Consider the following 24,331-nt stretch of genomic DNA (forward strand, 5'->3'; position numbering starts at 1 on the left):
TCTGTGTGTTGGGCTGCACGCTGCCCGAGTGCCCGCCCCATCCGTCCACCATTATGAAATGTAAGACTATAGAACAACGTTTTAACATTGTGTAAGTTGCTTTTTTTGTGAGATAAACAGAGATAAATGCTACTGTTATTTCACACGTCCACCATTATCTAATGAAAGACTATAATACGGCCTTTTTAACGTTGTGTAAGTTGCTCATTGTGTGTTTACAGTTTAACTTTTTTTTATACTTACTGTGCTTAAAGTTTCACTTCTTTATTTATTGTGTTTACAGCTTGTTCTTATTTATCTATCATTGGTTTACACTACAGTTCTAATGTTGACAGTTTTATAATTAAAGTTCCTTGTTTCAATTTTATAGTGTTCTGTCTGTCTTGAATCATATGGGTATTATAATAATTTGTGATTATATGCAGTATATATCCTGTGTATATCAATGAATTTATTACATATATCAGCCGATATATCGGATATCAGCTTTTTTTTTGCCCCCAGTATCGGTATCGGCCCCAAAAATCCCATATCGGTCGGGCTCTAGTCCAGACCCTAGTTTTTGTATTACAAGAGCAAATACCTTACCAACACCAGAATGCCTACATATTGAATTGTTCAGTTTATTAAGTAACATTTTGTAGAGTTATTACGCTGACACATCCTCTGAGAGAAAAAACAGACTCTATCAGACACCATCCCATACTTGAGCCTGTTGACAGACGGAGCGTTCTTCCAGGTGGGGTGGAGCTGCTCTGATCCAAACACTGGACCTTTCTTGACAGCGAAGCCAAGGCGGCAGTACATAGAAACTGCGTTCTGCAGAAAAGAGAAGAAAAAACAGTCACAGTGTGAATACTGCAGACAAGATACAGTACTAATACATCTCATGATCCCTTACTGCTCAATATAATCAAACTATAAAAACTGTTTTCCTAAAAAAATGGCTGGAATTAACTCTTATTGCATCATGTATGTCTAGTTGGGTCTCGATCTAGATTCAGAGATGCTGTCTAAAAAGATGATTTGTGTTATTTAACTATGTTTTTTAGATTTCATTGTGCAACAAAACTCACATCAAACATTGTGTTTTTTTATAGTTCCTTAAACTTTAAATTATATGTTTTAAGCTACTTTTAAAAATCCCTGTATTGTCAAAAAAGTTCAGTGGATAAAACTTGAAGGCTGTCCAAAATACGTCCAGATTACTTTTTGGGCAAGAAACTACAAAGAAAAGTCATTTCATGGAGAGAAAAAGGGCACAGTGACAGGTTAAAGCCTCTACTTTCCATTAAACTGGCTGGCTTTTTCATTACTTTCTTAATTTATAAAGTCTTCTACCTTATATTCAGAGTGAACTTCCACAGTCAAGCTGGGTGGCTTGATTACTTTCTGTACCTAAATGCCCCTCCGGTGCAGACTGAGGTCAGCTCTCAGTCACACTCTGATCATATTGAAAGAAGCACAAGTTTCAAGTGTCTCAGGCTGTGAGCATCGTTATTACACAGGAGAAAGTTCACGGAGGGAAAAAGTTCACCACAAAGGAGACCTCTCAGAAGTTACAGGCTTCCTCCTGCAGCCGCTTGGACCACTTCTCTTAAGTGCTGTTTTTAAGCAGCAGAGATGAGATGTGACTGAGGGACCGAGGAGTCCAGCTCTTCACTGCAGGGTCAGAACTCTGAAGGGGAGTTCTGGCTCCATGTTTGATGGAGAGTGAACAGGAAACTGGGGAAAACTGGGTCACACTGGAGCACCAATTCAACTGGAACGTAGCTGCTCAGCCCTCTGGTAGAGTCATGGGGTTTGATGGATCTAATCTGAAACAGTGTGCATACTTGTGTGGGTGTGTGTGGGTGTGTGTGTGTCATGGTCTGCCTCCAACATGTATCCTGTAGGTGTTTATCTAGAGAGCAACAGAAACATGAATCCACTGCATCTGAACAAACTATATAACACATATTCATCAGAAAAACTGCCGTCATTCAAACTCTTTTAGTATAAACCTTTCAAAGAAATGAATGCTGCAGAAAATAATAAACGGTAAAACGCTGTTCTTTACGTAAATGCGTGTTGTTACACTGTGTGCTCTCGAGGCCTCAGGGTGGAAAAAACACGTCTCTGAATCTATTCATGACCACAGCAGCATCAGAGCAAATTACATGCCCTATTTTTAAGAGTCTATCTTAAAAAAAGGACACAAAAAGGAACGCATTAAATTGGCACTTTCCAATCCTGCAGCAAGAGGATACCCACCTTTACCAAGTCCAAGTCGATCTCCAACACGTTGGCAAGCTGAGAGGGAGTGCATCACGAGGGAGGGAGAGAAAAAACAGGATGAAAAAGTGTTTACATTCAGTGAGTCGAATAGTGAGGGTAGGATTTTATCAAAGGGCTTCATACCTCAGCAACATTTGTCTGTTCATCGATGGAGACAAAGATTTTGTAGAGAAGCGTTTCAAAGTAATCCCCCTGCACACGGTTCATGACGAAGCCTTCCAGAGGAGGCACTGGATGACACAAAGTGATACACAAGTGTGTTATCAGATCCACTTTTGTTTTATTTTGTGTATTTAAAAACTATACACCACCAGGCATCATTTTAGATCAGTTTAAGACCATTACACATAATAATCTTTTGTGTCAGCTGTGAGTGATGGTCAGGGTAATTTGTCAGGGGAGGATAATGGCTGGATGTTTACACACACTCAAACACAGCAGAGTACCTGAGATGCAGCTGTCATCAGATATGGGAACGTCCAAGTAGATGAAGCCTCGATTGTACAAGCCTGAAGGAGAAAAACAAATAAAACTCTGTTAGCTTATAAAACATAATATCTCTGATATCAAACTAATTCTGCCACAATAAATCGATTTGAGGAAAATAAAAATGAAGCAAACAGAAGGTAAGATAAAGCTACATATACTCAAACTGCCCTGTGTGTGTGTGTGTTTCCTGTTTTTAATTGTATTAGTTTCCTCAGTCAGCAGCTCTCCAGAGGCAGAGGTTCATCACTGTCGAGCTGTTTGATAATTAACATTTAAACTGCAGCGACACAGCCCTGCTCCCTGAGCTCCGTCTTTGATATTCACCTTACTGCATCCTTACAATCAGCCTCTATGGGAACACCTAAGGTAAAGAAAACATCAGCTCTCTGAGTAATCAGCTAATGCCCCCGTGTTTGCTTTGGTTAGTAAAGCTCACTACCATTATTTACTTTTAACCAGGAGTCACTTCAGAGATCATGTTGTGCTGCATCAGTTTTCCCACCTGCATTCACATACCGCTAGGTTTGTCCCGATATTACATTTTCACTTCCGATACGATACCGATACTGCAGTATTGAGTATTGGCCCATAACGATATTAATCCAATACGATATCAGCATTAAACTTGCATACTTTTATTACTTATTTTGTAGTATGTCTGTCATGCTAGAAAAGGCCTGATTAAGTGATATTATTCAAACAAAGAACAGTACTCAGCAACAGTAGGTATGAGGAAAAACTGACCCATTTATTATTAACCAATGGGTAACAGAAACTGCTTAAATGTTGGAGTATCGGAGTGCTTATATCGGAGATTTTAGATGCATTCCGATACGATACCGATATTTGTTTTTTTGCTGATATCAGACCAGTATCCGATATCAATATCGGACTGGGACACCTCTACACCGCTCCAACAACATATTCAGTGGATTTAAGAACAAAAGAGCTTGAAATGCTGCTGAGCAGGAGTTATAAATCCACCAGAAATGGACATTTGAGACAATGTGTTTCTATAACTTTTTTGCAAAGTGGAAGAAAATAAAGCAACACAATGTCAAGTCTGATATCTTAAAATGTCCCACAGTTAAGGGAGTTTTGGTTTCTGAAAATCAAGTACCATAGTTGCTAGGGGAGCTTAAGTGTATTTTGGATTAAATTTTAATATTCACACTGCAAAAAACATGCAGTCTTATGAAAATATTTTTTTTTGGCTTAGTATGAGTCACATTCACCTGACCAGTCTGGGAAAAAATCTTGTTTCAAGTTATGTAAAGATAAAATTAATTCTGAGTTGGTTGTAATAAGTGAAAAAATGCCAAGGGAATAAGAGAAAATTTACTTGTATAACTTGAATTTGTATCTGAATAACTTGAAAAAGACAATTGTTCTGGATCGGTCAAGTGAATGTGGCTCATATCAAGTATAACAAGACAACTTTTACTAAAAAATAAGAGAAAAACACTTGATAAAATTTCAGTTTTTTGCAGTGCAAATATTGGCCAAACATTTTCAGCCCACCACATAGACAAAGTCAGAGTCCTCATTGCAACAGCTGTTGGTTTGAGCTTCTACTTAATGTCTTTCCCGGCTCCTCAACCCCCCACATTTCCTGTCTCTCTTCAACTGTCCCAACTAATAAAGACAGCAAAGTAAGGTCAATGTGTTTTTAATTTCTCATTTCTTTTTTTTATATCCATTTTGTTTTTTATTCCTATATACTTCGGTACATCACCAACCATCCACCAACAAACCTCTGACCCTGGAAATGTGAGTATTTTAAATGCTGTGTGCTGTGGAGCAGATGTAAGAGATTTTCCTCAGTGTCCCCCCTGTCTCTGTGTTAGCTTCAGGATGCTAACTTTAGCTGCAGTTAGCCTGTTGTTTCAGCCTGTAATGTTAGGGTGAACGAGCTCCGCTGTTTTCTAAACATTGTGCACTCGGAGCTCGGTAGTCATGGTTGTGGCGCCGCTCTCAGTGACACAGAAGAGCGGGGCGGTATCAGCGGTGGCTCATTTACATATGAAGGTCACGCCCACTAAATCAGAGCGTTCTGAACAGAGGGGCTATGAGAGCCTGGAAACAATGCTGCTGTGCTTGATTTATTGGCTTTTTGGACCAAAACATGTTACTACCATTTCATGAAGACATCAATGATCCATATTAAACTGCAGGAAAGGAGCAGAATATGGGACCTCTAAGGCTGTACAAGGGCATCTACAACGACTGAATTTCCTCTGGAGATAAATAAAGTATTTCTGATTGTAATTCTTATAAAGATGAGAAAAACAGCTTGTTTCCTATAAGAGGTGTTTTCAACCTCCTTTTCAAACATTATAGAGACAAAAGAAAGAGAAGACAGAACAACAAATTATAAATCAACATGAACCTAAAGCTAAAATACAAAATTCAGGAGAACAAGGTCATTTCACTTCCAACGCTAACTTCTACCTGAGTTTTATCAGAGTTGATAAAACTGATATGAAAAAGTGATGGACCATTTGACACAATTAAAACTAAAACCATTGAATCCACAGCTCAGGGAAGTTTTCTGAGAGGTGATAAAAATAAAGTGCAGCATATTTTGCAGAGCTTTATATTTCATTATGTGAGGATAGAAAGTTGTTACAGCATTATAATGAAGAAACCAGAATTAAAAACTCTGCCTGACATGTGACAGATACTCACTTAAGACCACGTTGTACTCCATTGATCCAGCCAGCTGAGGACCAGAGTCGATCATCTTATCAATAGCTTTCTTCTCTGCTTGAGAACAGATCTGTAATTCAACCCGACATTACACCAGACAGTACATGTGAGTTTGTTAGTGCAGATGCAAAAAGCAGCAGCAGACTCTGAGAGGATCATATATGAGCATCTTGTAACAAGGTTTTCAGTTTTTCGTTCTTGTGAAAGGAGAGGACCTGAAGGGAACCTGGGAGGTTTTTTATTTTTAGTCAGGTGAGCTCTGAGCACTGGGAGCAGGGGCTCATGGGATGAACAGGCGTAGCTTTGTAGGTTACATGAGTGAATTTCAATGAATGCTTTGGTAAAAATCAAGCTGCGGCACATCACTCTTTCACTTATTTCATAGATGAAGGATTTGTGTGATGTAGCGTACATACAAAAGAATATCCACGCCTCAATAAGATCAGTGACTTTATTCTCTCCTATCAACATGAAAACATTAATCTGCCATCACTGAACATCTCATATCTGATCACAGCACAAAGCTGGAGACGTCTAATCAAAAAGAGCTGATAAAGAGTCAAAGAAGAGATTAAAAATCCTCATCTCACCCTGATGTCGTCCTCTGTGATGTAGCCTGTCTGAGCCACCCACCACGGCTCCACAGAGATCTCCACGGGTTTGGCTGGAAGCAGGTCCCGCGCTGACTTCCTGCGAAAGAATTTCTGACAAAGGACAAAAAAAACGACGCAGTTAGGTGAGATCTAGACTTACGGTTGCTTTAGGATTAAGATTTAAGATTTATTTCCTGCTGAGTGCATATGAACTTGTTGATTTCTTTGCATGAGGTTTTGTTTAATGAATTGTAAAGGCAACATCAGAATTGTGTCTTACTTTGGAGGATCTGCACTGGTTCATCAGGTCGATGTACTGGTTTCTCCCAATGCCGAGCAGCCGCAGACCTGAAAAAAAAAAGACAAGCCAGTAAAAATGAATCATTTCTCTGTAAATCTTGATGAACTTATAATTGCTGCCCGTTAACACTAGTGTGAATAAATCTGGCAGCAGTGCAGCTACAAAAATGTCTCAGGAATTTTTCAATTACAGCCTGCTAGGCTTTATATAAAAAATACAGAGGGGCAAAGTTGGGGAATTAGGTTTTTATAAAAGCTTGAAGCTTTGTTTTGGAGAAAAAGAGTTTCAACAGAAACTGATCTAGACTGTGCTGTGGGAGAGCATCCAAAATATATCTTTTCTGAGACGATCCCCTGACACACACAAACAAAACATGTACCACAGGTTGGTCTAAAATAGGAGTGAGTGAGTGTGTGCAGGCATTTCTATCTTTAACTGTTCGTTTTTGTGTCTGCATCATATAGACAGTTTTCTTGTCTCTATAGGGGAGAGGATTGTAAGTTTTGGCTCCAAATCCCATTGTGTCACCTCCTCCTGCCTGTGATGCTCAGGCGTGGAAGGGGAGGACCAAAATGTGCTGGGACAGCTGCCAACACAAACAGGGAGCAGTGAGGGATGCTCTCATTTCTGCCTCCTAACACAGCAGAATCTTACACACGCCTCCTGCTGTTTCACCACGGCAGAGACACAACGCACAAACATCCACCCACGTGAAAAAAACTCTCTCACACCATCTCTCCCTGTCTCTCCATCCACCCACTTCTGAATGACACACTCCCAAAACTCCTTCAGGGAGATCAGAGGAGAGAGGACCCTGTGAACAGTGCGGTGTCCTGCTGGCAGCCTTCTGTCTCCTCAGTGTGACGAGCGTGAACTGCCAGGACTCAGTCACTCACAGGCCAAAGTATGTTTCACATGACAACAGGAGGAATGCTGGAGCTGAATGCACACTCAACTCCCAGCTTTGACTTAGTCTTAATCGGGTTTGCCACAATTCCTAAGAAATCTGCTCCTAGCGCTGCAGTCAGTAAGACATCAGATATGCAACAATTTCTCACAGTAACTCTACACATTGTGTGACTTTCATTCAGAAATCTAAAACAAATCCAGTGCTGGGGCTTGGTTGTAGAAATACAGATACATGGGGCGCAGATGGCCTCATGGTCTAGGTCACGCCCCATGAAGTCTGCCCTCCAGTGGGTGGCCCAGCTTCAAGTCCAGCCTGACAAAAGTATCACAGTATGGTATAAATAACAGATGTTTACTTTATTTGCTCAAAGACTGACGGTTTGGGCAAATTTCATCTTTTGATTTTTAGTTTGTAAATTAAAGTTTGTAAATTAAATTAAAGTTGGGACGATAAATAATAAATCAATCAATTGTGAGTTAAATGAAATGAAATCAATAATTTTGCTGGCCTCATTATATCACCATGTATGTGCGTGTTTCTTTGCCTTGTTTTTTCTCGTCTCCAAACAGGCTGGATAAAGATAATAATAAAACATTTTGTTTCAAGGTGCCTTTAAAGACACCCAAAGATGTCATACAAAACATACCTAAAAAAAAACACTTCAACAAAAGTTAAAAAAAGGAAAATGTACATGTAAAAAATTAAGGCTGGGCAATAATTAAAACTTTTAATCATAATTAATCGCATCGTGAAAGTGCCATAACATCTGTCATGCAAACACTAAATCAGTACTTGTTATACAGTAATAGTTAAAATTACATGTTTCAAATCAAATTTACAAAATGGAAATACAAAATTAAAGCTCATTGCCACTGTCAGGGCCTTAAAGTGATCCTCCGGGATGGAACAAGTTGGGTCCTATCACAAGGTTTAGGGCAGAAATTACCCCTACAGCAGTGATTTTGTGCAGCAGAAGCCCAGGGCGCTCGCACCAAACAACCCCTCCCTGCTCCTCTGCCGGTTTCCTCTGCACTCAGACGGGGCCATATTTTACTTGACCAAAAACACAAATAAACGGACTCCCACCGAAAAAATCTGATATCAGTCTGCATTCACGCTTTATTTAGAGAATTTTCAGCGAGTTACTTTCACATAAAAACACCGCTAAATAAGGCTCTAGTTCTCATCATGTCGTAAAACGGCGCTACCTCGGCTGCAGAGCCACAGCTGGCTACGCCGGCGCTCGCAGCTTAGTGTATCAGTCCGCCCACGGTGTGCCAGATATAAACAAACGCAGGTAGTCTGCCAGGACGAAGACACACACTGCTGTAGGGGTAATTTCTGCCTTAAACCTTGTGATAGGACCCAACTTGCTCCATCCTGGAGTATCACTTTAAGCTAAATCTCTACATGAAACTTAGCATCGGCAGGGAAAAAAAAAAAAAAAAAAAGAGTATGAGCTGACTGAGTCTATCTGCTAAATGTCTTGCCCTCAGTAGATGAAAAGCTCAGGGTGACTTTCCAGTCAACAGTCCAAAACTCAAATTATGAGATTCGCCACACTCTAAAACTAATTACAGTTTGTATGCTCGCTGAAGAAAAATGAATTGAGTAGTTTGTCCAAAAGCTCACAAAGTCATTTCCTGTCAGATGACCGATCAAATGTGCCACCTCTAAATGTATTATTTTGTTGAAGGGCTCCACTGTGTGATATCAGAGATCCTCTGGATAATTTGAACCTTGAATGACCTCACAAACATCTCCCCCGTCCCTGAATTCCCTTACATATTGTGTATTTATTTCTATTCCAAATCTCCCTCCTCCTCCTCTTCTAACATGGCAGCCCGCTAAAAACAGGAACTGAAAAATATGAAAATGTGAGCAGGACTTGGAGCAGCACAGAATCCCAGTGAAGTCATTTCAGCAGAATTAAGGAAGGAAGGAGAAAAAAAAACACTCACAGTCGGCGGCAGTGAAGTTGGGCAGGGAGTCGTAACTCTTCTCGCTGTTCATAATATCCTGCGGGCGAAAAAACAGAAGAGGAGAGAAGAGACAAGGAGGCGAAGAATTAAACTCATTTTTCCTCTAATGCTTTCCCTCTGCCTCTGATTAACTACAGGATTAACAAATCTGGGGGGCCATGCTAATTTCTGCTCCCCGTTTTCATTAAGTGCAGATAATGAATTATCAGAATATGACATGGCCTTCAGGCAATTTAGCGGCCACTATCAAAGAAAAATGGGTGAAGCCTTTTTAAGTGTTAGCTGAAAGCTTGATGGTTCGGTTTTGTAGGTTTAGTGAGAGGAACAAACGCTGAGCACATGAGTCACATTGGATAAATTGGAAGCATGACGAATAAGGAACAATTAAATATGGCGCCTAGCATCTGTGCAAGTATACAAGGGTGTGAGTTAATAGATGAATAAGGGTGTATTACATGAAGAAATGCAAGAGCCGTCATTAAGAGATCACTTTTATTATAGATACATTTCAAAAGAAGACTTGTGATCCACCTAAAAGGCTCAGAAGTCAAAGAGAATCCAAGTAGCAGACTGAGTTTCAGTCATACAAACAGAGCCCAAACACGCTACAGAGCAAGCAGCACACACTCTCTATCTAGGTGTGTATGTCCTGGGATCAGTTATGAGTGTGTCCCTGAAAGGGTGCATGAGGCTTTGCTAGACTCTGACTGACATCTAGTGACTGTATGATGTCAAGTCTAGCAACACAGGAACGCCACATGCTCCTCTTGAACGGCACAAAGTGTTACAGACTAGTAAAAATCACCAGACCCGAGGTAAAATAAAGTGTTAAGAAAAAAAGATTCCTCGACCATGTGGTCAAGTATATTTTACTTATCTAAGTCACAAAGAGCACATTTCACCGGATGGCAGGCGGTTGCAAAAAAGCTCCGATCCACCTTTCAGAGCTTGTTAGATTCCCTGTTGTGTCTGAATCGAGCTTTTCTGCAGCTGTTTGCCAGGGTGCCAAAATTGCACATAGTTAAATTTAAATTACAAGAGACTACACGTTTCCAAGCCAATTACAGAACATTTGCTGCTGCGCAACATAAAGTCCTGCTCCGAGCCGTTGGGTTTACCCGGCTCGACGTCTTGAAAGCAGAGATGAAACTGTGAAATTATCACTTTACTGTCTGGGGTTTTAAAAGGAAGCAGCACAAGCTGAGGCTTGCACCTGCTGTTTGTACAAAGATAAATGTTGTGATGTGCCACGAGGTTGTGATTAAAGAAAGCAGAGGCTCAGCCCGACCACATCAAACGCTTTTCTTTACCTCCATGATCCCGATGTAATAGGAGAACGGCGTGACACGCAGCCCTTTGACCATGATGTCAGACAGGTGGTAGGGGTACAGCATCAGGTGGTCTCGGCTGTACTTCAGGAGCTCCTCGTAATACTTGCGCTCATCCTTCCTCACGTGGCGCACTGCTCATAAAACGAACAGAGAGAGGCGTCAGGTCACAGACGGGGGTGAGTGTGTACTTTCTGTCAAGCTGCAGCAGATCAATCCAGATTGAAAAAAGGAGCACTGGTCCTCCAGAAGGTCACAGCAGAGGTAATTATTGATCACAGTGTTATTAATACACAGCTGATATAATCTTGTCTTGCTTTTTGAAGACAAGCTTAAAGAAATTGTTTCTATGCAGACTAACAGGACGTGATGCAGTAAGGACCAAAACTTACTTTTCAGTTTTGACACAGAATTTAATCTATGATACCAATTCAGAGACGTAATCATCCGCTCTTCTCTGGAGGAGTTACAAAAAAAATGAGGGACATTTTTCCCTCTTTGTCTCTCAGCAGCACAGGGTGGGAAGTTACAGGAATGTTAGTGTGGAGTAAAAACAGTGCTCACCTAAGTTATTGCGGAATCGCAGTTGGTTGCGGATGCTGTAGAGCAGCACGTGCTTCTCATATTCACGCTGAGAGTTCCCCAAACTCTGCAGAATAAACAAACACAGCACAGAGATGAGAAGAAACCTGATACAAAAACAATAGGGCACTTTCACTGTGTCAGATCTATATAAAATTCACTTTCTTAAGCAAATTCATTGGGTGTTTTCCAAACAATTGTTGACAGCTAATACATTCATCCATAGCAGAGGAACTCAGATTATAATATAACTGCAATCTCTGACCTTGAACTCACAGAATTTAGGATTCAGTTAGGATTATTATTATTTTCCATCTGGAAAATAAGCTCCTTAAATAAAATGTAGCACTTCATTTATTTGCACTGCAGAGCTCTGTGTCTGTCACCAGGTTGTTACAGTAGCTCTAAAATAATCAAATGCAACTTGGTTATGTTTAAAAATGCATTGTACATTTAAAGTTCATGTGATCTAAAGAAATTATTTTTCTGTATTTCAATTCTGAATGTCTTCAGTTTGAAAAAATAAAACATTTCTTATCTATGGTAAAATCAAATGTTTTTTGTCTTGTTTTATGTGTGTTTCTTAAACAAATAAGACCGTCACAATAAGAGTAACATATAAATTCCAGTACAGGATAGACTGCGCTTTCTTTACAGTGGAAAAAAACAAACAAACTTGTGATTATTGGTATCGGTATCGGCCAAAAGGGGTTTCGATATATCAGCATATCGGATATCGGCAAAAATCCAATATCGTGCATCCCCACAGCTGATATCAGGAGGGTTATGGGTTTTCTGTGCACTCCCAAAGATTTCTTTCACACAAACAAAAATAAACTATTTACTGAAGAGTATCCAGAGCCCCTGCAGGTCTGTGGGCCCTCGGGCAGCTGCCCACTTTTCTGGAGAGGTAATCTAGGCTTTGCTGAGGATGCTCAGGGATGCAGGCAGCACAAATCTCCTCTATGAGCATCCACCCACATCCTCTCCACTGTGACATGTTTGCGTGAAGACAACGCGTTATTAATGGAGGAAGTGGGGTCCATGCAGCCTTATGAGGATAAAACACCCTCCATAGTTTTGGACGAAGAGTACCGATCGAAAAACGCACGACTGTTTGAGAGTCTGCATTTGCAGGTGACATCCACGCGCTAGCATCATGTGGCGCCACCTATCAAACAGTGAGTCATGTGACGCGGAGTGAGCCGCGGAGCCTCGATGCTGTAATGTAATGATGGACACTGATGGCTGAATGGAGAAACCCTGCAGAGGAGGTGAGCAAGCCTCGCGACCCTGACAGCTGCCTCCTGAGTGACACACACACACACACACACACACACACTCACACACACACACCGCGGTCACATTGACAGGTCCCCTCCACCTCCTCACAGCGGTGCCCCCCTCCTGCTCTGCCCCGTGGAAATGTAAAAAAAACACGGTACCTGCTTGACATTAGCTGGGAGCTTATTCCACGGATAATTCTGCCTGATGTGAAACTCCACGTCCGTGTTCATCGCTAGCTAGCTAGCAGGCTAAAAGCAGAATCCCTCGAGACGATCACAAACGGGCTCGCGGGCAAGTCCACGGTGACTTTACCCCACCGACACCCAGAAACTGAGCAAAGAGACCCCCAAATCCCGAGAGATGTCCTGTCCGCTGATATTTTTCTTCAACAATGAACGTCCACTTCCTTGTTGTATTTTCGAACAAGCCGTTCGTCACGCTCGTGGCCACAGTCGTCACTTCCTGTCGAGGCGTGACTGTGGTTGTGAATGCAGGGGCGTGCCTAGAAGGGGTGGTCATGGGCGGCATTCTAGGGTGGCACCTAGGTGTCACCCTAAAATCTTGTTTGAGTAGATATTTGTCTTGAAGGAGGCGGGACTTATGCCAAAACAACCTGTGCATTTTGTTTGCTGCAGGTCCTAAAACTGTGAAAAAATACTCCACTCGACTTTTCAAACTTTGCAAAGGAAAGAAATCAGTCCACTGATATCTATACGTTCTTTAAGGGCTTACAACTGTCATTTTGATGAACACATTTTTAAGCCAAAAAGATCCAGTATTACAAGAATCATGTTTTTCTTTCTGCTTTACTTTACTTTTAGAAGTTAAAAAGTCAACCACACTTAGAGCATCCCCCCTGTACTAGGATCTTTGTTTTCATAGCAGATTAGAGAAGTCCAAACAGCAAAAATACAACAAAATAGATTCTACATTGTCCCTTTACAAAGTCAAATACCTGGGGCACATTATCAGGAGTGATATGGGTGATGATGATGATGATGATGATATCCAGCGTCAGTTCTGTAAATTGTATGCACAAGCTAATACCCTAGCACGTAAAATTCAGATGTGTACAGAAAATATTAAAATTGAGCTTTTAAGAGCTTACTGTACTCCACTGTACACCGCTCATTTATGGTGCAACTACAGTAAAGCTTGAATGAAAAAGCTAGCCTATAATGATGCTTTCAGAATATTTCTTAAATTACCTCGGTGGTCGAGTGCAAGTCACATGTTTTTTTTATAACAATGTGCCCACATTTTAGGCTGTTCTTAGAAACTATATGCACAAATTCATAGGTCGCCTGGTTGATTCAGACAATGGAATAATAATGTCACTTACTCAGCTCACAATGAGCGACACAAGGTTCACATCCTGCTATTGGAAACATTGGTACAAATGTCTCTTTGTGTTTTAAATCGCTGTCAACATATGAACTGTATTTTCCTTTTTTTTTTTCTTTTTTTTTTTTTTTCTTTTTATTATTATTAACTATTTGTTGTATTTATATGGACCTAAGGGTCTGGAATAAAGTATAACTAACTAACTAACTAACTAACTAACTAACGAAATACAATCAATGACAGGAACTAAATGAAGCATTGTTCATTCATATAAGCACATATACTTCATCCTACCTCTAAATAAGTCAGTTTTTTAAAGGACTTCACTGTGTAAATCGAGCAGTAGATAGGAGACTAATAAAAAACAATCTAATTATCAAACTTGATCAATGTCATGAAAGGTTTTAGGAATAATACTGTTTCTTGTAAATATTTATTCAGCTTCTTAGAGATTATGGTGGAGTTTACACAAGGTATAGAATATATAAGGGCTTCATGGACCCCCATGGAAAAAAAGGCTGCAAAGCAGTGTTATGTAAACTCATCTCTTACCTGGCCTACCTCCTAGTCTCCTAATTTAAGAAGTGATACACCAAACTCTTGGATGTTTGTTTTCCGGGGGAAACTCTTAATTTAATTCAAAAAGGTCATCTGACATTCAATAATTCTTAGCCATTGGACTATTATTCATTTTGCTGAGTTTCCAGACTCTTTTTTGTACAGCAATATAAAAAGCCATGTGATTTCTTTCCATATCACCTTAAATCTTAACTCTAAATACATATCAGTGGATTGAGGACTTGAGATTTTAAACCAGTAAAATGAAGTGACTAAGACTGTTGAATTCTTCTCCCATCCTGCACCTCAACCTGCTACGGTTTCTAGCTCCTCCCTGCATGACTGTGTAGTTCACACCCCGAACCGTGAGCATGAAGCTGTCACTGGGTAACTGCTAACACAGTGTAGGGTTTCTCTGTGTGACAAAGTCCACCCAGGCTGTGTGTGCTCACATGTCATGATGCCTGACTTGCTGACAGCTTACTTTCTTGCAGCTATGTCATCCAATCTGTCCAGATGTAACTCCAGTTCTCTGCCATGTGCTGCTAAACAAACATGATGATAATTCATCTCAGTGCCTCAGGAGCTGTAAGGAGATCACACCGGAGAGGGGCGGGAGAAACAGCTTTCATTTGAAATAAAGAAATAACACATTTTTACCACCTAGAGTGAAGAAAATGAGGCTTAACCTGTGGCAAAAATACTAAGATAAAGGGAAAATATCATTTATTGTTCACTCTTTTATTTGAGTGACTTTAAAAGATAGTGTAAAAAAAAGGGTTCTGTCCTGACTTCTTTTTATCTTTGGATAGGTATGTGACTCTATTATCTGTTACTGCATGTTAGGTCACCCCTTGAAATGAACAGCAGTCTACATGTGTCGTCTTACATGAACTTTAAGAAGTTCTAGTTTAGTGACAGATTGTTGCATGAAGACTGATGGGTACCTGATGAGATGAAGGGTTCCTATATTTGACATAAAAGCACATTTCTGGGGAAGAAAAAGCAGCAATATAGGTCTGTCACCATCTGTTTCTGCTGTATTTCAAGTCTAACAAGCACAGAAACATTAAAAATATAATGTTTAGAATATGTTTTCATAGCTTCAGACCCTTTTAATACAACATGAGATCAGCACTTCAAGGCAAAAGCAGTTCACTCTGTTCACATCTTGTGAACACTCAAACACACTCACGTTTATGGATGGTTTTATTTCAGGGGTCACCAACCTTTTTGAGACCAAACTTCCTGTACAGAATTGCATGGATTACTTCTGAATATCAATAATAATAATAGTAGTAAAACAATGTGAAGAGACTGCCCACACGTCAGTGCTAATTATTCCAAAATTACAGTTAATGATTTACACAACAATGTTGGTAAGAAACATTTAAACATTTCTGGAAGGAGCTCTGTTGTGACCAGTGCTGTTTTTTGGAACATGCCTGACAGGCGCCTGAAGTGGTTCTTGCAGGTGCTCACCTCGTTAGTGACCCCGTTTTTACTGTAATTGAGGAGACCTGAAACAACCATTTATGTTTTGAATTCAATTTTATTGGCATCAGCATCACTGTTTGCTCTTCTCTCTCCTACAGATGATTTTTAGCAATTGCATCAAAAGCTCTTAAAAGCTTTTTGTAAGTCCTGATTCTACAAAAGTCCAGTAATTTATGTCACCTTGCCTCAATGTGCTTACACTGGCCCAGCATTAGTGTAATATTATAGTCCTAGTCCCTGTGTGTGTGATTCATTGTGTTACTGAGATATAGAAGGTTAACACACACAGCAGAAGCTCCATATCCACATGTTGTTTTTGGACACTGCTCTGTTCTGCTCTGTGAGCCCGTAACCCTTCCAGAACGTCAGTGATGGCACAGAGGTAGGACAACAAAGCCACAACAACAGTAGCTTAGACCCCAGTGAGGGCCCTGAACACCAGGCTGGACATCACTGCTCAACATTAGCTGAAGGTTTAAACCTGAAAACATCGCGGCAGAAAACTTTTGTTATAAAATGTCATAAAGTATCAAAGCATATATCAATAGTAATTAAAACCAAATCCTTAGACCATAACTGTTACACAGGTTATTAGGGTGCAAATGATAAGTCTGTCAGAAACTGAGGTATTAAAATGTCATAAAAATTATTCTAAAATGAATCTAATAGTAAATGTGTTTAGCAAAACTAAAAAACAAAACAACAACAAACAAAAAAACATAATTTTATAAAGGTTTTTTTTTTTATCAGGGTCAATATTTGCCACATTACTACAGGGAGGCAGTGAAATTAAAAAAGGTGGTCTAAAACAGCAAAAAGACCAAACAATAAATAAACAAAAAAAATACACAAAAAGCAAAAGAGGTAAATGTCATAATGTTGAAAATGTAATAAGTAAAATAATATCACAAAAAAAACATAAAATGGTTTTGTTATTAGAGGAGATATTATTTGGTCAAATGTGTGGAGTATCATCCTAATTTCCTCCAGGATTGAATGCAATGGATGTTTCAAAGCAGTAAAGCATATTTTGCATGTTGATAACAGACCATAAAATAGGAAAGTTGTGATGTCAGAGGTCATTTCCACATGTGCATTGTCATAAATATTAACACAAAACCACATCCTGAAACAGACTGAGTCCAGGTCTTACATCTGTTTCTCCTGATCATGATGGCCCATCAGCGCTGATCTATATTTACCTTCATCCTGGGTTACACACATGAGGGAGGAGGAGTATGACGAGGAGGGGAGGATTTAAAGATGGACAGGGGTTAGCAGCTCTGGGACACTTTGATTAAACAGCCGCCTGGGTGGGCTCGATGGCTGAGTCAGGACCCTGGGATGATCCTCCCTCCCCTAGCCACTGTAAACACACTCTCTGCTGGACACTGGCAGAGCTGTTAAGCCGGCAAACTGGGTACCAAACAGCTCGGTGTCACATGAGAGGCCTGGCTGGAGTCACAGTGGCCTGGGTTACTATTCTTAGAAACAGGAATGTACACAGTGGCCTCATGGCGAGCTCCACAGCGCCTAACTGGAGGTCCTCGTCGTTTTTTTTTTTTGTGTGTGTGTGTCGTGCTCCTTTTTCTCTCCCTGAAAACACCACCCAGTTTCACTCCGGGTGGTGTTTTGGTTCTCTTATGATTTGAGCTGACGTTTACCTTGAGCAGACGGGCCAGACGTGGGGGATCTAATTGATTTTCTGAGAGCAGGAGGTAAGGATTCACTCTGTCACAGATGTTGCTGATGAGCTTGCAACAGGTTAATCAGCCCAACTTTCTCTTGAACTTCAGAATACGAAAAAAATATAATATCCTTACATTACTTTTTATTGCATGGCAGCTGTTGTTCTGTGTTCAATATTAGCTTCAGTACCAGCTTCAAATGTTTTTTTTTCTCTGTAATGATTTTAATCATGAATACTGGGAGTGTGAGAGTGTATGTGAGTCAGACTCTGATTATATAATCCAGCTGGGACTCTTCCAAAGTTACTTTAATGGTGGTTACTGTTATATTTTACATAAGAATACATTTTTATTTTTTAAAAAAAGCATATGTCTTATGATAAATCTGTTAAAAAATCATAGGTTTACCAGAAAGTGCTGTTGTATTCCAACTTTAAGTATCTAAGGATATTTAGTAGTGTTTTAAATATCATCCTAACTCTGGTAAAAATACAAATTGCTCTGACTGAGACTGCAAATCTGTTAAAAACTCACCTCTTTAAGTTAGCTTTAATGTGTAATAGTGCTTTTTTTTTTTGTTAGATTCTATGTTCCTTGCTAAGTATTGATTTCAGTGTCTTTAAGTTTTGAAAGGTGCCATATGAATAAAATTTATTATTATTATTATTATTATTATTATTATTATTATTATTATTATTATTATTATTATTATTATTGTCAACATTTTAAATTCTTATTTGATACAACTTAACAATTTCTTGGTCAAGGAGTTTGAATTTGAGCTGAAACAGTTGCTAATAGTATGTCAGTTACAATCATTGGTGTTCCATTAGCAACAATGGCGTTCAGAGGTCCAGATATATCACAGGGGCCAGGCCCCATAAGTGGACGTGAATCAGTAGCTGTCGTGGGGATGATTAGAGGGCTTAGTGTTGCTAATAGCCCATTGAAATTCCTGCTCTTTAAATGGCAGCATCATCACGAACCCTCCAGCAGGAAGATACAGACACTGAGAGAGGATTTTATATGAGATTTGGGGACAAACACAACATATGGCAAACATCAACAGAGATACACAGTCCAGAGAGAGAAAGAGAGACAGGGAGATGTTCAAAGGGTGGTGGAGAGAAACCCAGATGGTCTGTTGACACAGCTCTGTTTATGTAAGAAACATTGGGCTGCTCGATAAGGGATATGTGGCCCAATGCTACATGGAAGCAACAAGATAATTTAGAAGAGGTATAAATAGAAATCAGTGAGTCAGTAATCCCCCCCATTACGGACAGCTGCTCTGCCTGAGTTAGATAATAAATGAAAGGGTTCACTATCAGATTCAGTTAGCCTGAGGGTAAAAGGAAAAGCTCAGGAAGATGCCACTGAAAGTGCACTACAAGCAACAAGATACCGTACAGTGCATGCAGAGTGGCTGTCAGTGGGACGAGGTAAAAAGAGATAAATGAGATCAGATGGGGCGAGATAAGATATTGGAAATGTAACATAAATATACATTTTGCCATACAGTATAATATATAAAAAGTATAGTGTAATAGTAAACAGTATGCAGTAGAAGTCTCTGAACTTTTATATTTTGTCAAACAGATGAGATATAATGCTAAAAACACAGATTTCTTTCCTTTTAATAGCAACATGCTAGCTGTTTCCCCATGACTCCAGTCATATGTGACCTGAGCTAACTGCCTGTGTCTGCTGGCTGTAACTCACAGACCTGAGGATGGTTCATTCTCCAATGAAGGAACATTTTCTGTCATGGGAAGTTTCAAAATGAGATACTGTAGAGTTATTTAACCTACCTCTGCTTTTGAAATGTGTTTTTTCACAGCTATAAAACATTAAATAAAGTCTCAGAACTCTGAGTTGTCAGTAGAGCTTTATAAACAACTTGCACAGTATAATTTCATCAGTCTTCATGTTTCATTTAAAAGAAACCATCAATATAAAAATTCTCTTTCCTTCGTTCCTCTTTCCACAGCATGGCTTGCAGACCACGAGACGTTTTCTCTTTCAAAGACTCAGAACTTCCCTCTCACCTTCTTACCCAGCTCAACGTCCTCCGTCAACAGCGCATCCTGACCGACGTCCTGCTCTGCACAGAGCACCGGGAGATCCCTTGTCACAAGAACGTCCTGGTGTCCAGCAGCCCATACTTCCGCGCCATGTTCTGCAGCAACTTTCTGGAGAGCAGTCAGGCCCGAGTGAATCTAAAGGGAGTCTCCTCTGAAGTCCTCACTGGAATCGTGGACTACGTCTACACAGGCTGCATCACCATCACCATGGAGATCGTGCTGCCTCTCATGCAGGCGGCATCCATGCTTCACTACGGGGGTCTTTTTGAGGCCTGTTCCCGGTTCCTTCAGGAGCAGCTGAGTCCAGAAAACTGTCTGAGCATGATACGACTCTCTGAGATCCTGCACTGTGAGAGTTTGAAGGAGAGGGCGAAGGAGATGGCTGTGAGGTGTTTCTCTGATGTTGCTGCCACGGAGGACTTCAGCGAGTTGACTCTTCCTGAGCTCATGTGTTACCTCGAGGATGACCGACTTTGCGCTGAGGAGGAGCAGGTGTTCGAGACCCTCCTTGCATGGATTCACCATGACCCGTTCTCCAGACGTGGTGCAATCCACGACCTTTTCAAGAAAGTCCGTCTTCGCTACATCCATCCTACTTACCTCTTCCAGTTCATCGCTAATGACCCGTTGGTGCAGTCCTCCAGCATTTGCACTGAGATCATCGATTCAGTGCGCCGCCTCATGCTTACAGTCAGCAATAAGTGTAGCCGGGAGCTCAAGCCTCTGTGGACCACACCACGGCGCTATACCTGCAGAGAAACACTGGTGGTTGTTGGAGGACGCAAAAACAATGAACAGACGTCCAGAGAAGCTCTGCTGTATGATGAGAGGACTCACCGCTGGCAGTGGTTGGCTAAGCTCCCTCTGCGTCTCTACAAAGCTGCATATGTGTGCATTCATAGCATCCTCTATGTGCTTGGTGGGCTCAGCCTCTGTATGTCTTCAGGTGACAGTTCAGTCAGCTCAACGGTCTACACACTCTCCCTCAAGACCAACCAATGGCGCACAGCCGAGCCCATGCTGGAGCCCCGATATGCACATCAGAGTGTGTCCTATCTGCACTTTATCTTTGTTTTAGGAGGGATAGGGGTAGACAAGAAAATCTCTCAGTCAGTAGAGAGATACAACAGTATGTTTAACCAATGGGAGGCTATGGAATCAATGCCGACAGCAGTGCTGCATCCAGCTGTGGCAGCCAGCGACCAGAGGATCTATGTTTTTGGAGGGGAGGACGCCATGCAGAATCCAGTCAGGCTGATTCAGGTTGCAAAAAACCCAAATGACACTGAAATCCATGTAATATGTTGTTTGCAGGTCACAACTTCACAGCCAGCAAAAGAACAAACTTTCATGCTGTAGATTGACGTCCTCTTGATGTTTGTGGTGTCTTCCCAGGTGTATCACATCTCTCGCAACACGTGGTCGAGTCTAGAGACAAGAACAGTGAAGAACGTTTGTGCTCCTGCTGCTGTTATTGATGACAAGATCTACATCATAGGAGGTGAAATCTAAATGTTACTTTACAGAACATTGGGTTTACACAATGTGTTTCCATGGGCCAACAAATGTTGTGCAAATACCAAACCAACAGTGTGTGAGTCTGTCTCTTATAGTGCAGCAGATGAGAGAAAAAAATGTTCACATGATGATGCAAGCATGAAAATTGGCACAGATACTCTCCAAGGGCCACTCCTTTGAAATAAAACGTTGGACACCTGAAAATTCAAGATAGCAGCCATTTTATCGCATGAAATTTGGTAAAAAAAAAAAAAAAAAAAAACTTTTTAAGGGATACTCTTTTGAAATAAAACATTAGATACCCGAAAATTTGCGATGGTGGCCATTATTCAAGATGGCCGTCATTATTTTGGAATGCTCATTATTCCAAAAGTTCAAATGGTGATGCAAACATGATATTTGGCACAAGGGACACTCTTTTGAATAATGATGCTAATTTATGTAATATATAATGATTTCAGTTTTGAAATTTCAAGTGACTGTAAATGGTTTCAGGTAAAGTGACCTCAGGAACTGTCCTTATACCAATTTTCTACTAGGGTGGTGGCTATCTTAAAAAACGACTGCCATCTTTAAGTTTCAATTGTCTGATGTCTTTATTCAAATGAGTGGCCAATAGAGAGTATCTGTGCCAACTTTTAAGCTTGCATCACCATTTGAACTACCACAAAATTGGTGGCTGTCTTAATTAATGGCCGCCATCCTTAATTTCTGCATGTCTAATGATATATTTTAAAAGAATGTCCCTTAGAGAGTATTTGTACCAAATTTCATGCTTGCATCACCATTTGAACAACTGAAATAATAAGCGTTTGGTAGAAATGACAGCCATCTTGAAAAATGGCCGCCATCTTGAAAAAGTGGCTGCCATCATAATGCTTGCATCACCATTTGAACGATTCTCCTGAAATTTGCAAGTATCTGCTGCACTATCAGTATATTTCTTCAAAGATGTCTAACTGAAAATCTAATCTCCAGGTTACACCAGGCGAATGATTGCCTACGACACCAAGGCCAACAAATTTGTGAAGTGTGAGAACCTGAAGGAGCGGCGGATGCATCACAGTGCTACAGTGATCAACAACAAGCTCTACGTCACAGGTGGACGCACTCTAAACAGCCAGGATGTTATCGAGGACTCAGACTGTTTCGAGTGTTATGACCCAAAGACAGACATTTGGACATCAAAAGGCTCTTTGCCTTACAAACTATTTGACCATGGATCTCTACCGTTAGTCTGCGTAACCAACAGACCCAACCCACCATGACTCACCACTCAGTCAGCCACTTTGCAAATTCTCTGCTACGTGTTCCTCACCTCCCTTTAGCCAAGACCGATTGGCCTCTAACTACTCAAATGGGAAACCATTTCAAACTGGCTGCATTCCTTCACGCAGCTCGCTCTCTGCCGCAGCTTAGCGGCATGTTAAGCCAGGTAGACTTTCACTGAATCAAAGGGGAGCTCAGATAAACAGCAGAGGTGTCATGTCTGAGGCAACTGGTGTTGAACTTAACTGTGAATCCAAGAAATGACAAGTGGCAGACGCTCTTACATAACAAACAGCTGTCCAGGCACACATATTGCGAAAGCTCTTTCCACAGATGGCTGCACTTGTTTGATGGTAACTAATCGTGATAATTTCCAAGATATGTATACGTAGAGCAGAAAATCTTGGCAGCTACAGTTGACTTCCCTGTCTGCTATCTAGGATAGGCTCATCTTGAAACTTGGTAAGGAGCTGACAGCTTTTAAATTTGCACTTTATAGAAAATACATTCCTCCTTCCTGGAGCTGCCTGCCTTTATCAGAGTGCATGCTGATGAAAACAATTGTTCAAAATGATGTTGATTGATTTTAGAATATCTTTTAAAGAAATGCTTTATATCACGATTGTAGCTGCTTTAATGATAATATTTATTGTTCCTCTTTTACTCTTAAATGACATAAACAAACATTTCTTTGAGTTGTGGACAAAACAAGATATTTCAAGAAGGCAGCATGGACTTTAGAAAAAAAAGTACATTATTCAGTATTTCTCACAGTTGGTAGACCAAACTTCTAATCAGTAGACAATGAAAGTAGTTATTTGTAACTCTCTAATATGAAGCTTTACAGAAGGATCAGATGTTCGGGATTCACAAAACACCCAGGTCATGAACATCTGAGCAGTTCACTAGGGGTTCACGCAGGTTTTCTCCAAGAAAATGGCTTTGCAGGCAGTTATGATGATCTAAGGACATGTGACAACACTGCCTTCAAGCGCAAGTGTGTGGTAGTAAGGGGATGCAATGACCTACTAAAGGAAACAGTGACTGAAATAGCAAGAAGGTTTTCAGGGTTTACAGCCTCTACAGCCTCCAGTATCTGCAGCATGAAGCTGTTTGGCCCTGACACTCTCCTGGCCAATATGGAGCATACATTCACAGCTATGATTTGTAATGAGTATTATAGTTTTGAACATTTATTTAACATTAATTTGTTTTATTAATGCTGATCAGAAAAATAATACAATCAATGCTCATCTGGATTTTTCTCTATTGTTTGACTTTACAGCTGCTTATTAACCTGGAAATGGTAAAATGATGATAGAATAGAATAGAATGGAATAGAATAGAATAGAATAGAATAGAATAGAACTTTATTGTCAATGTAACAAGTACAACGAAATTTAAGTCACAGCAGCAATCAAGTAAACAAAAGTAAGAAAGTGTATGGAAAGTGCAAAGAGGTCCATAAGAAAATAGATGATGACAGCTTGTCCATCATTCTCCAGTTCAGCCAGCCTCCACCTCCACAGGGTCCAGGACTGAGCTTCTTCAGCAGTCTGTTCAGTCTCTGTCTCCTGGATCCTGTCTGCTCACAGCAGATGGAGCTCATGGCGTTGGTGTCTGATGTTAGCTCAATTAGCCATGTCTGTGAATAGCATGATGCTCCTCTGCCCTCTGGTATTCCCTCTGTTGCTGGGCTAGCATGGCTAGCTCGTCCATCTTATTGGAGATAGATCTTACATTTCCAATAATGTCCATGTCGTCACTTCTTATAGCTCACACCTGAGAACCAGCATGTCCTCCTCACCTCCTTTTTCTCACCCCGTGGGAAGACATCAGGCCTGACACCAGTTAGCACTGACATGCTACAGGCTGCTAACAGCTGAGTTCACATGTAAACAATGCAGCCATGGTT

General features: G+C 40.6%; 2 protein-coding genes across 4 annotated transcripts in view; one reads left to right on the forward strand and one right to left on the reverse strand.

Moving 5' to 3' along the window:
- The window catches only part of fam91a1 (family with sequence similarity 91 member A1), a 28,098-nt gene extending 15,181 nt beyond the window's left edge, over nucleotides 1-12,917 (reverse strand). For both annotated transcript variants that reach the window (XM_074686645.1, XM_074686644.1), the window contains exons 1-11: nucleotides 12,617-12,917; nucleotides 11,154-11,238; nucleotides 10,572-10,723; nucleotides 9,241-9,298; nucleotides 6,349-6,416; nucleotides 6,066-6,179; nucleotides 5,455-5,545; nucleotides 2,724-2,786; nucleotides 2,401-2,507; nucleotides 2,254-2,292; nucleotides 707-819 (exon numbers count right to left, since the gene is read on the reverse strand). In XM_074686645.1, coding sequence (XP_074542746.1) covers nucleotides 707-819; nucleotides 2,254-2,292; nucleotides 2,401-2,507; nucleotides 2,724-2,786; nucleotides 5,455-5,545; nucleotides 6,066-6,179; nucleotides 6,349-6,416; nucleotides 9,241-9,298; nucleotides 10,572-10,723; nucleotides 11,154-11,238; nucleotides 12,617-12,688 — 962 coding nt within the window. In that variant the 5' untranslated portion in view covers nucleotides 12,689-12,917. The remainder of the gene's footprint in view (nucleotides 1-706; nucleotides 820-2,253; nucleotides 2,293-2,400; nucleotides 2,508-2,723; nucleotides 2,787-5,454; nucleotides 5,546-6,065; nucleotides 6,180-6,348; nucleotides 6,417-9,240; nucleotides 9,299-10,571; nucleotides 10,724-11,153; nucleotides 11,239-12,616) is intronic.
- On the forward strand, nucleotides 12,330-23,948 carry klhl38a (kelch-like family member 38a). 2 transcript variants are annotated; one of them, XM_074686647.1, is made up of 4 exons: nucleotides 12,330-12,445; nucleotides 19,536-20,892; nucleotides 21,025-21,130; nucleotides 22,126-23,948. In XM_074686647.1, exons 2-4 carry the CDS (start codon nucleotides 19,537-19,539, stop codon nucleotides 22,413-22,415), a joined length of 1,752 nt encoding a protein of 583 aa, XP_074542748.1. In that variant the 5' UTR covers nucleotides 12,330-12,445; nucleotide 19,536; the 3' UTR covers nucleotides 22,416-23,948. The 2 variants fall into 2 exon arrangements, with proteins under 2 accessions (XP_074542748.1, XP_074542747.1); XM_074686646.1 differs by lacking the exon at nucleotides 12,330-12,445 and having other exon boundaries at nucleotides 19,398-20,892.
- Nucleotides 23,949-24,331: the final 383 nt, after the last annotated feature.

The sequence above is a fragment of the Halichoeres trimaculatus genome, unplaced genomic scaffold (assembly GCF_033239565.1).
Source record: "Halichoeres trimaculatus isolate MK-OKI-2021-1 unplaced genomic scaffold, fHalTri1.1 fHalTri1_scaffold_14, whole genome shotgun sequence".
In the NCBI taxonomy this organism is placed as follows: domain Eukaryota; kingdom Metazoa; phylum Chordata; class Actinopteri; order Labriformes; family Labridae; genus Halichoeres; species Halichoeres trimaculatus.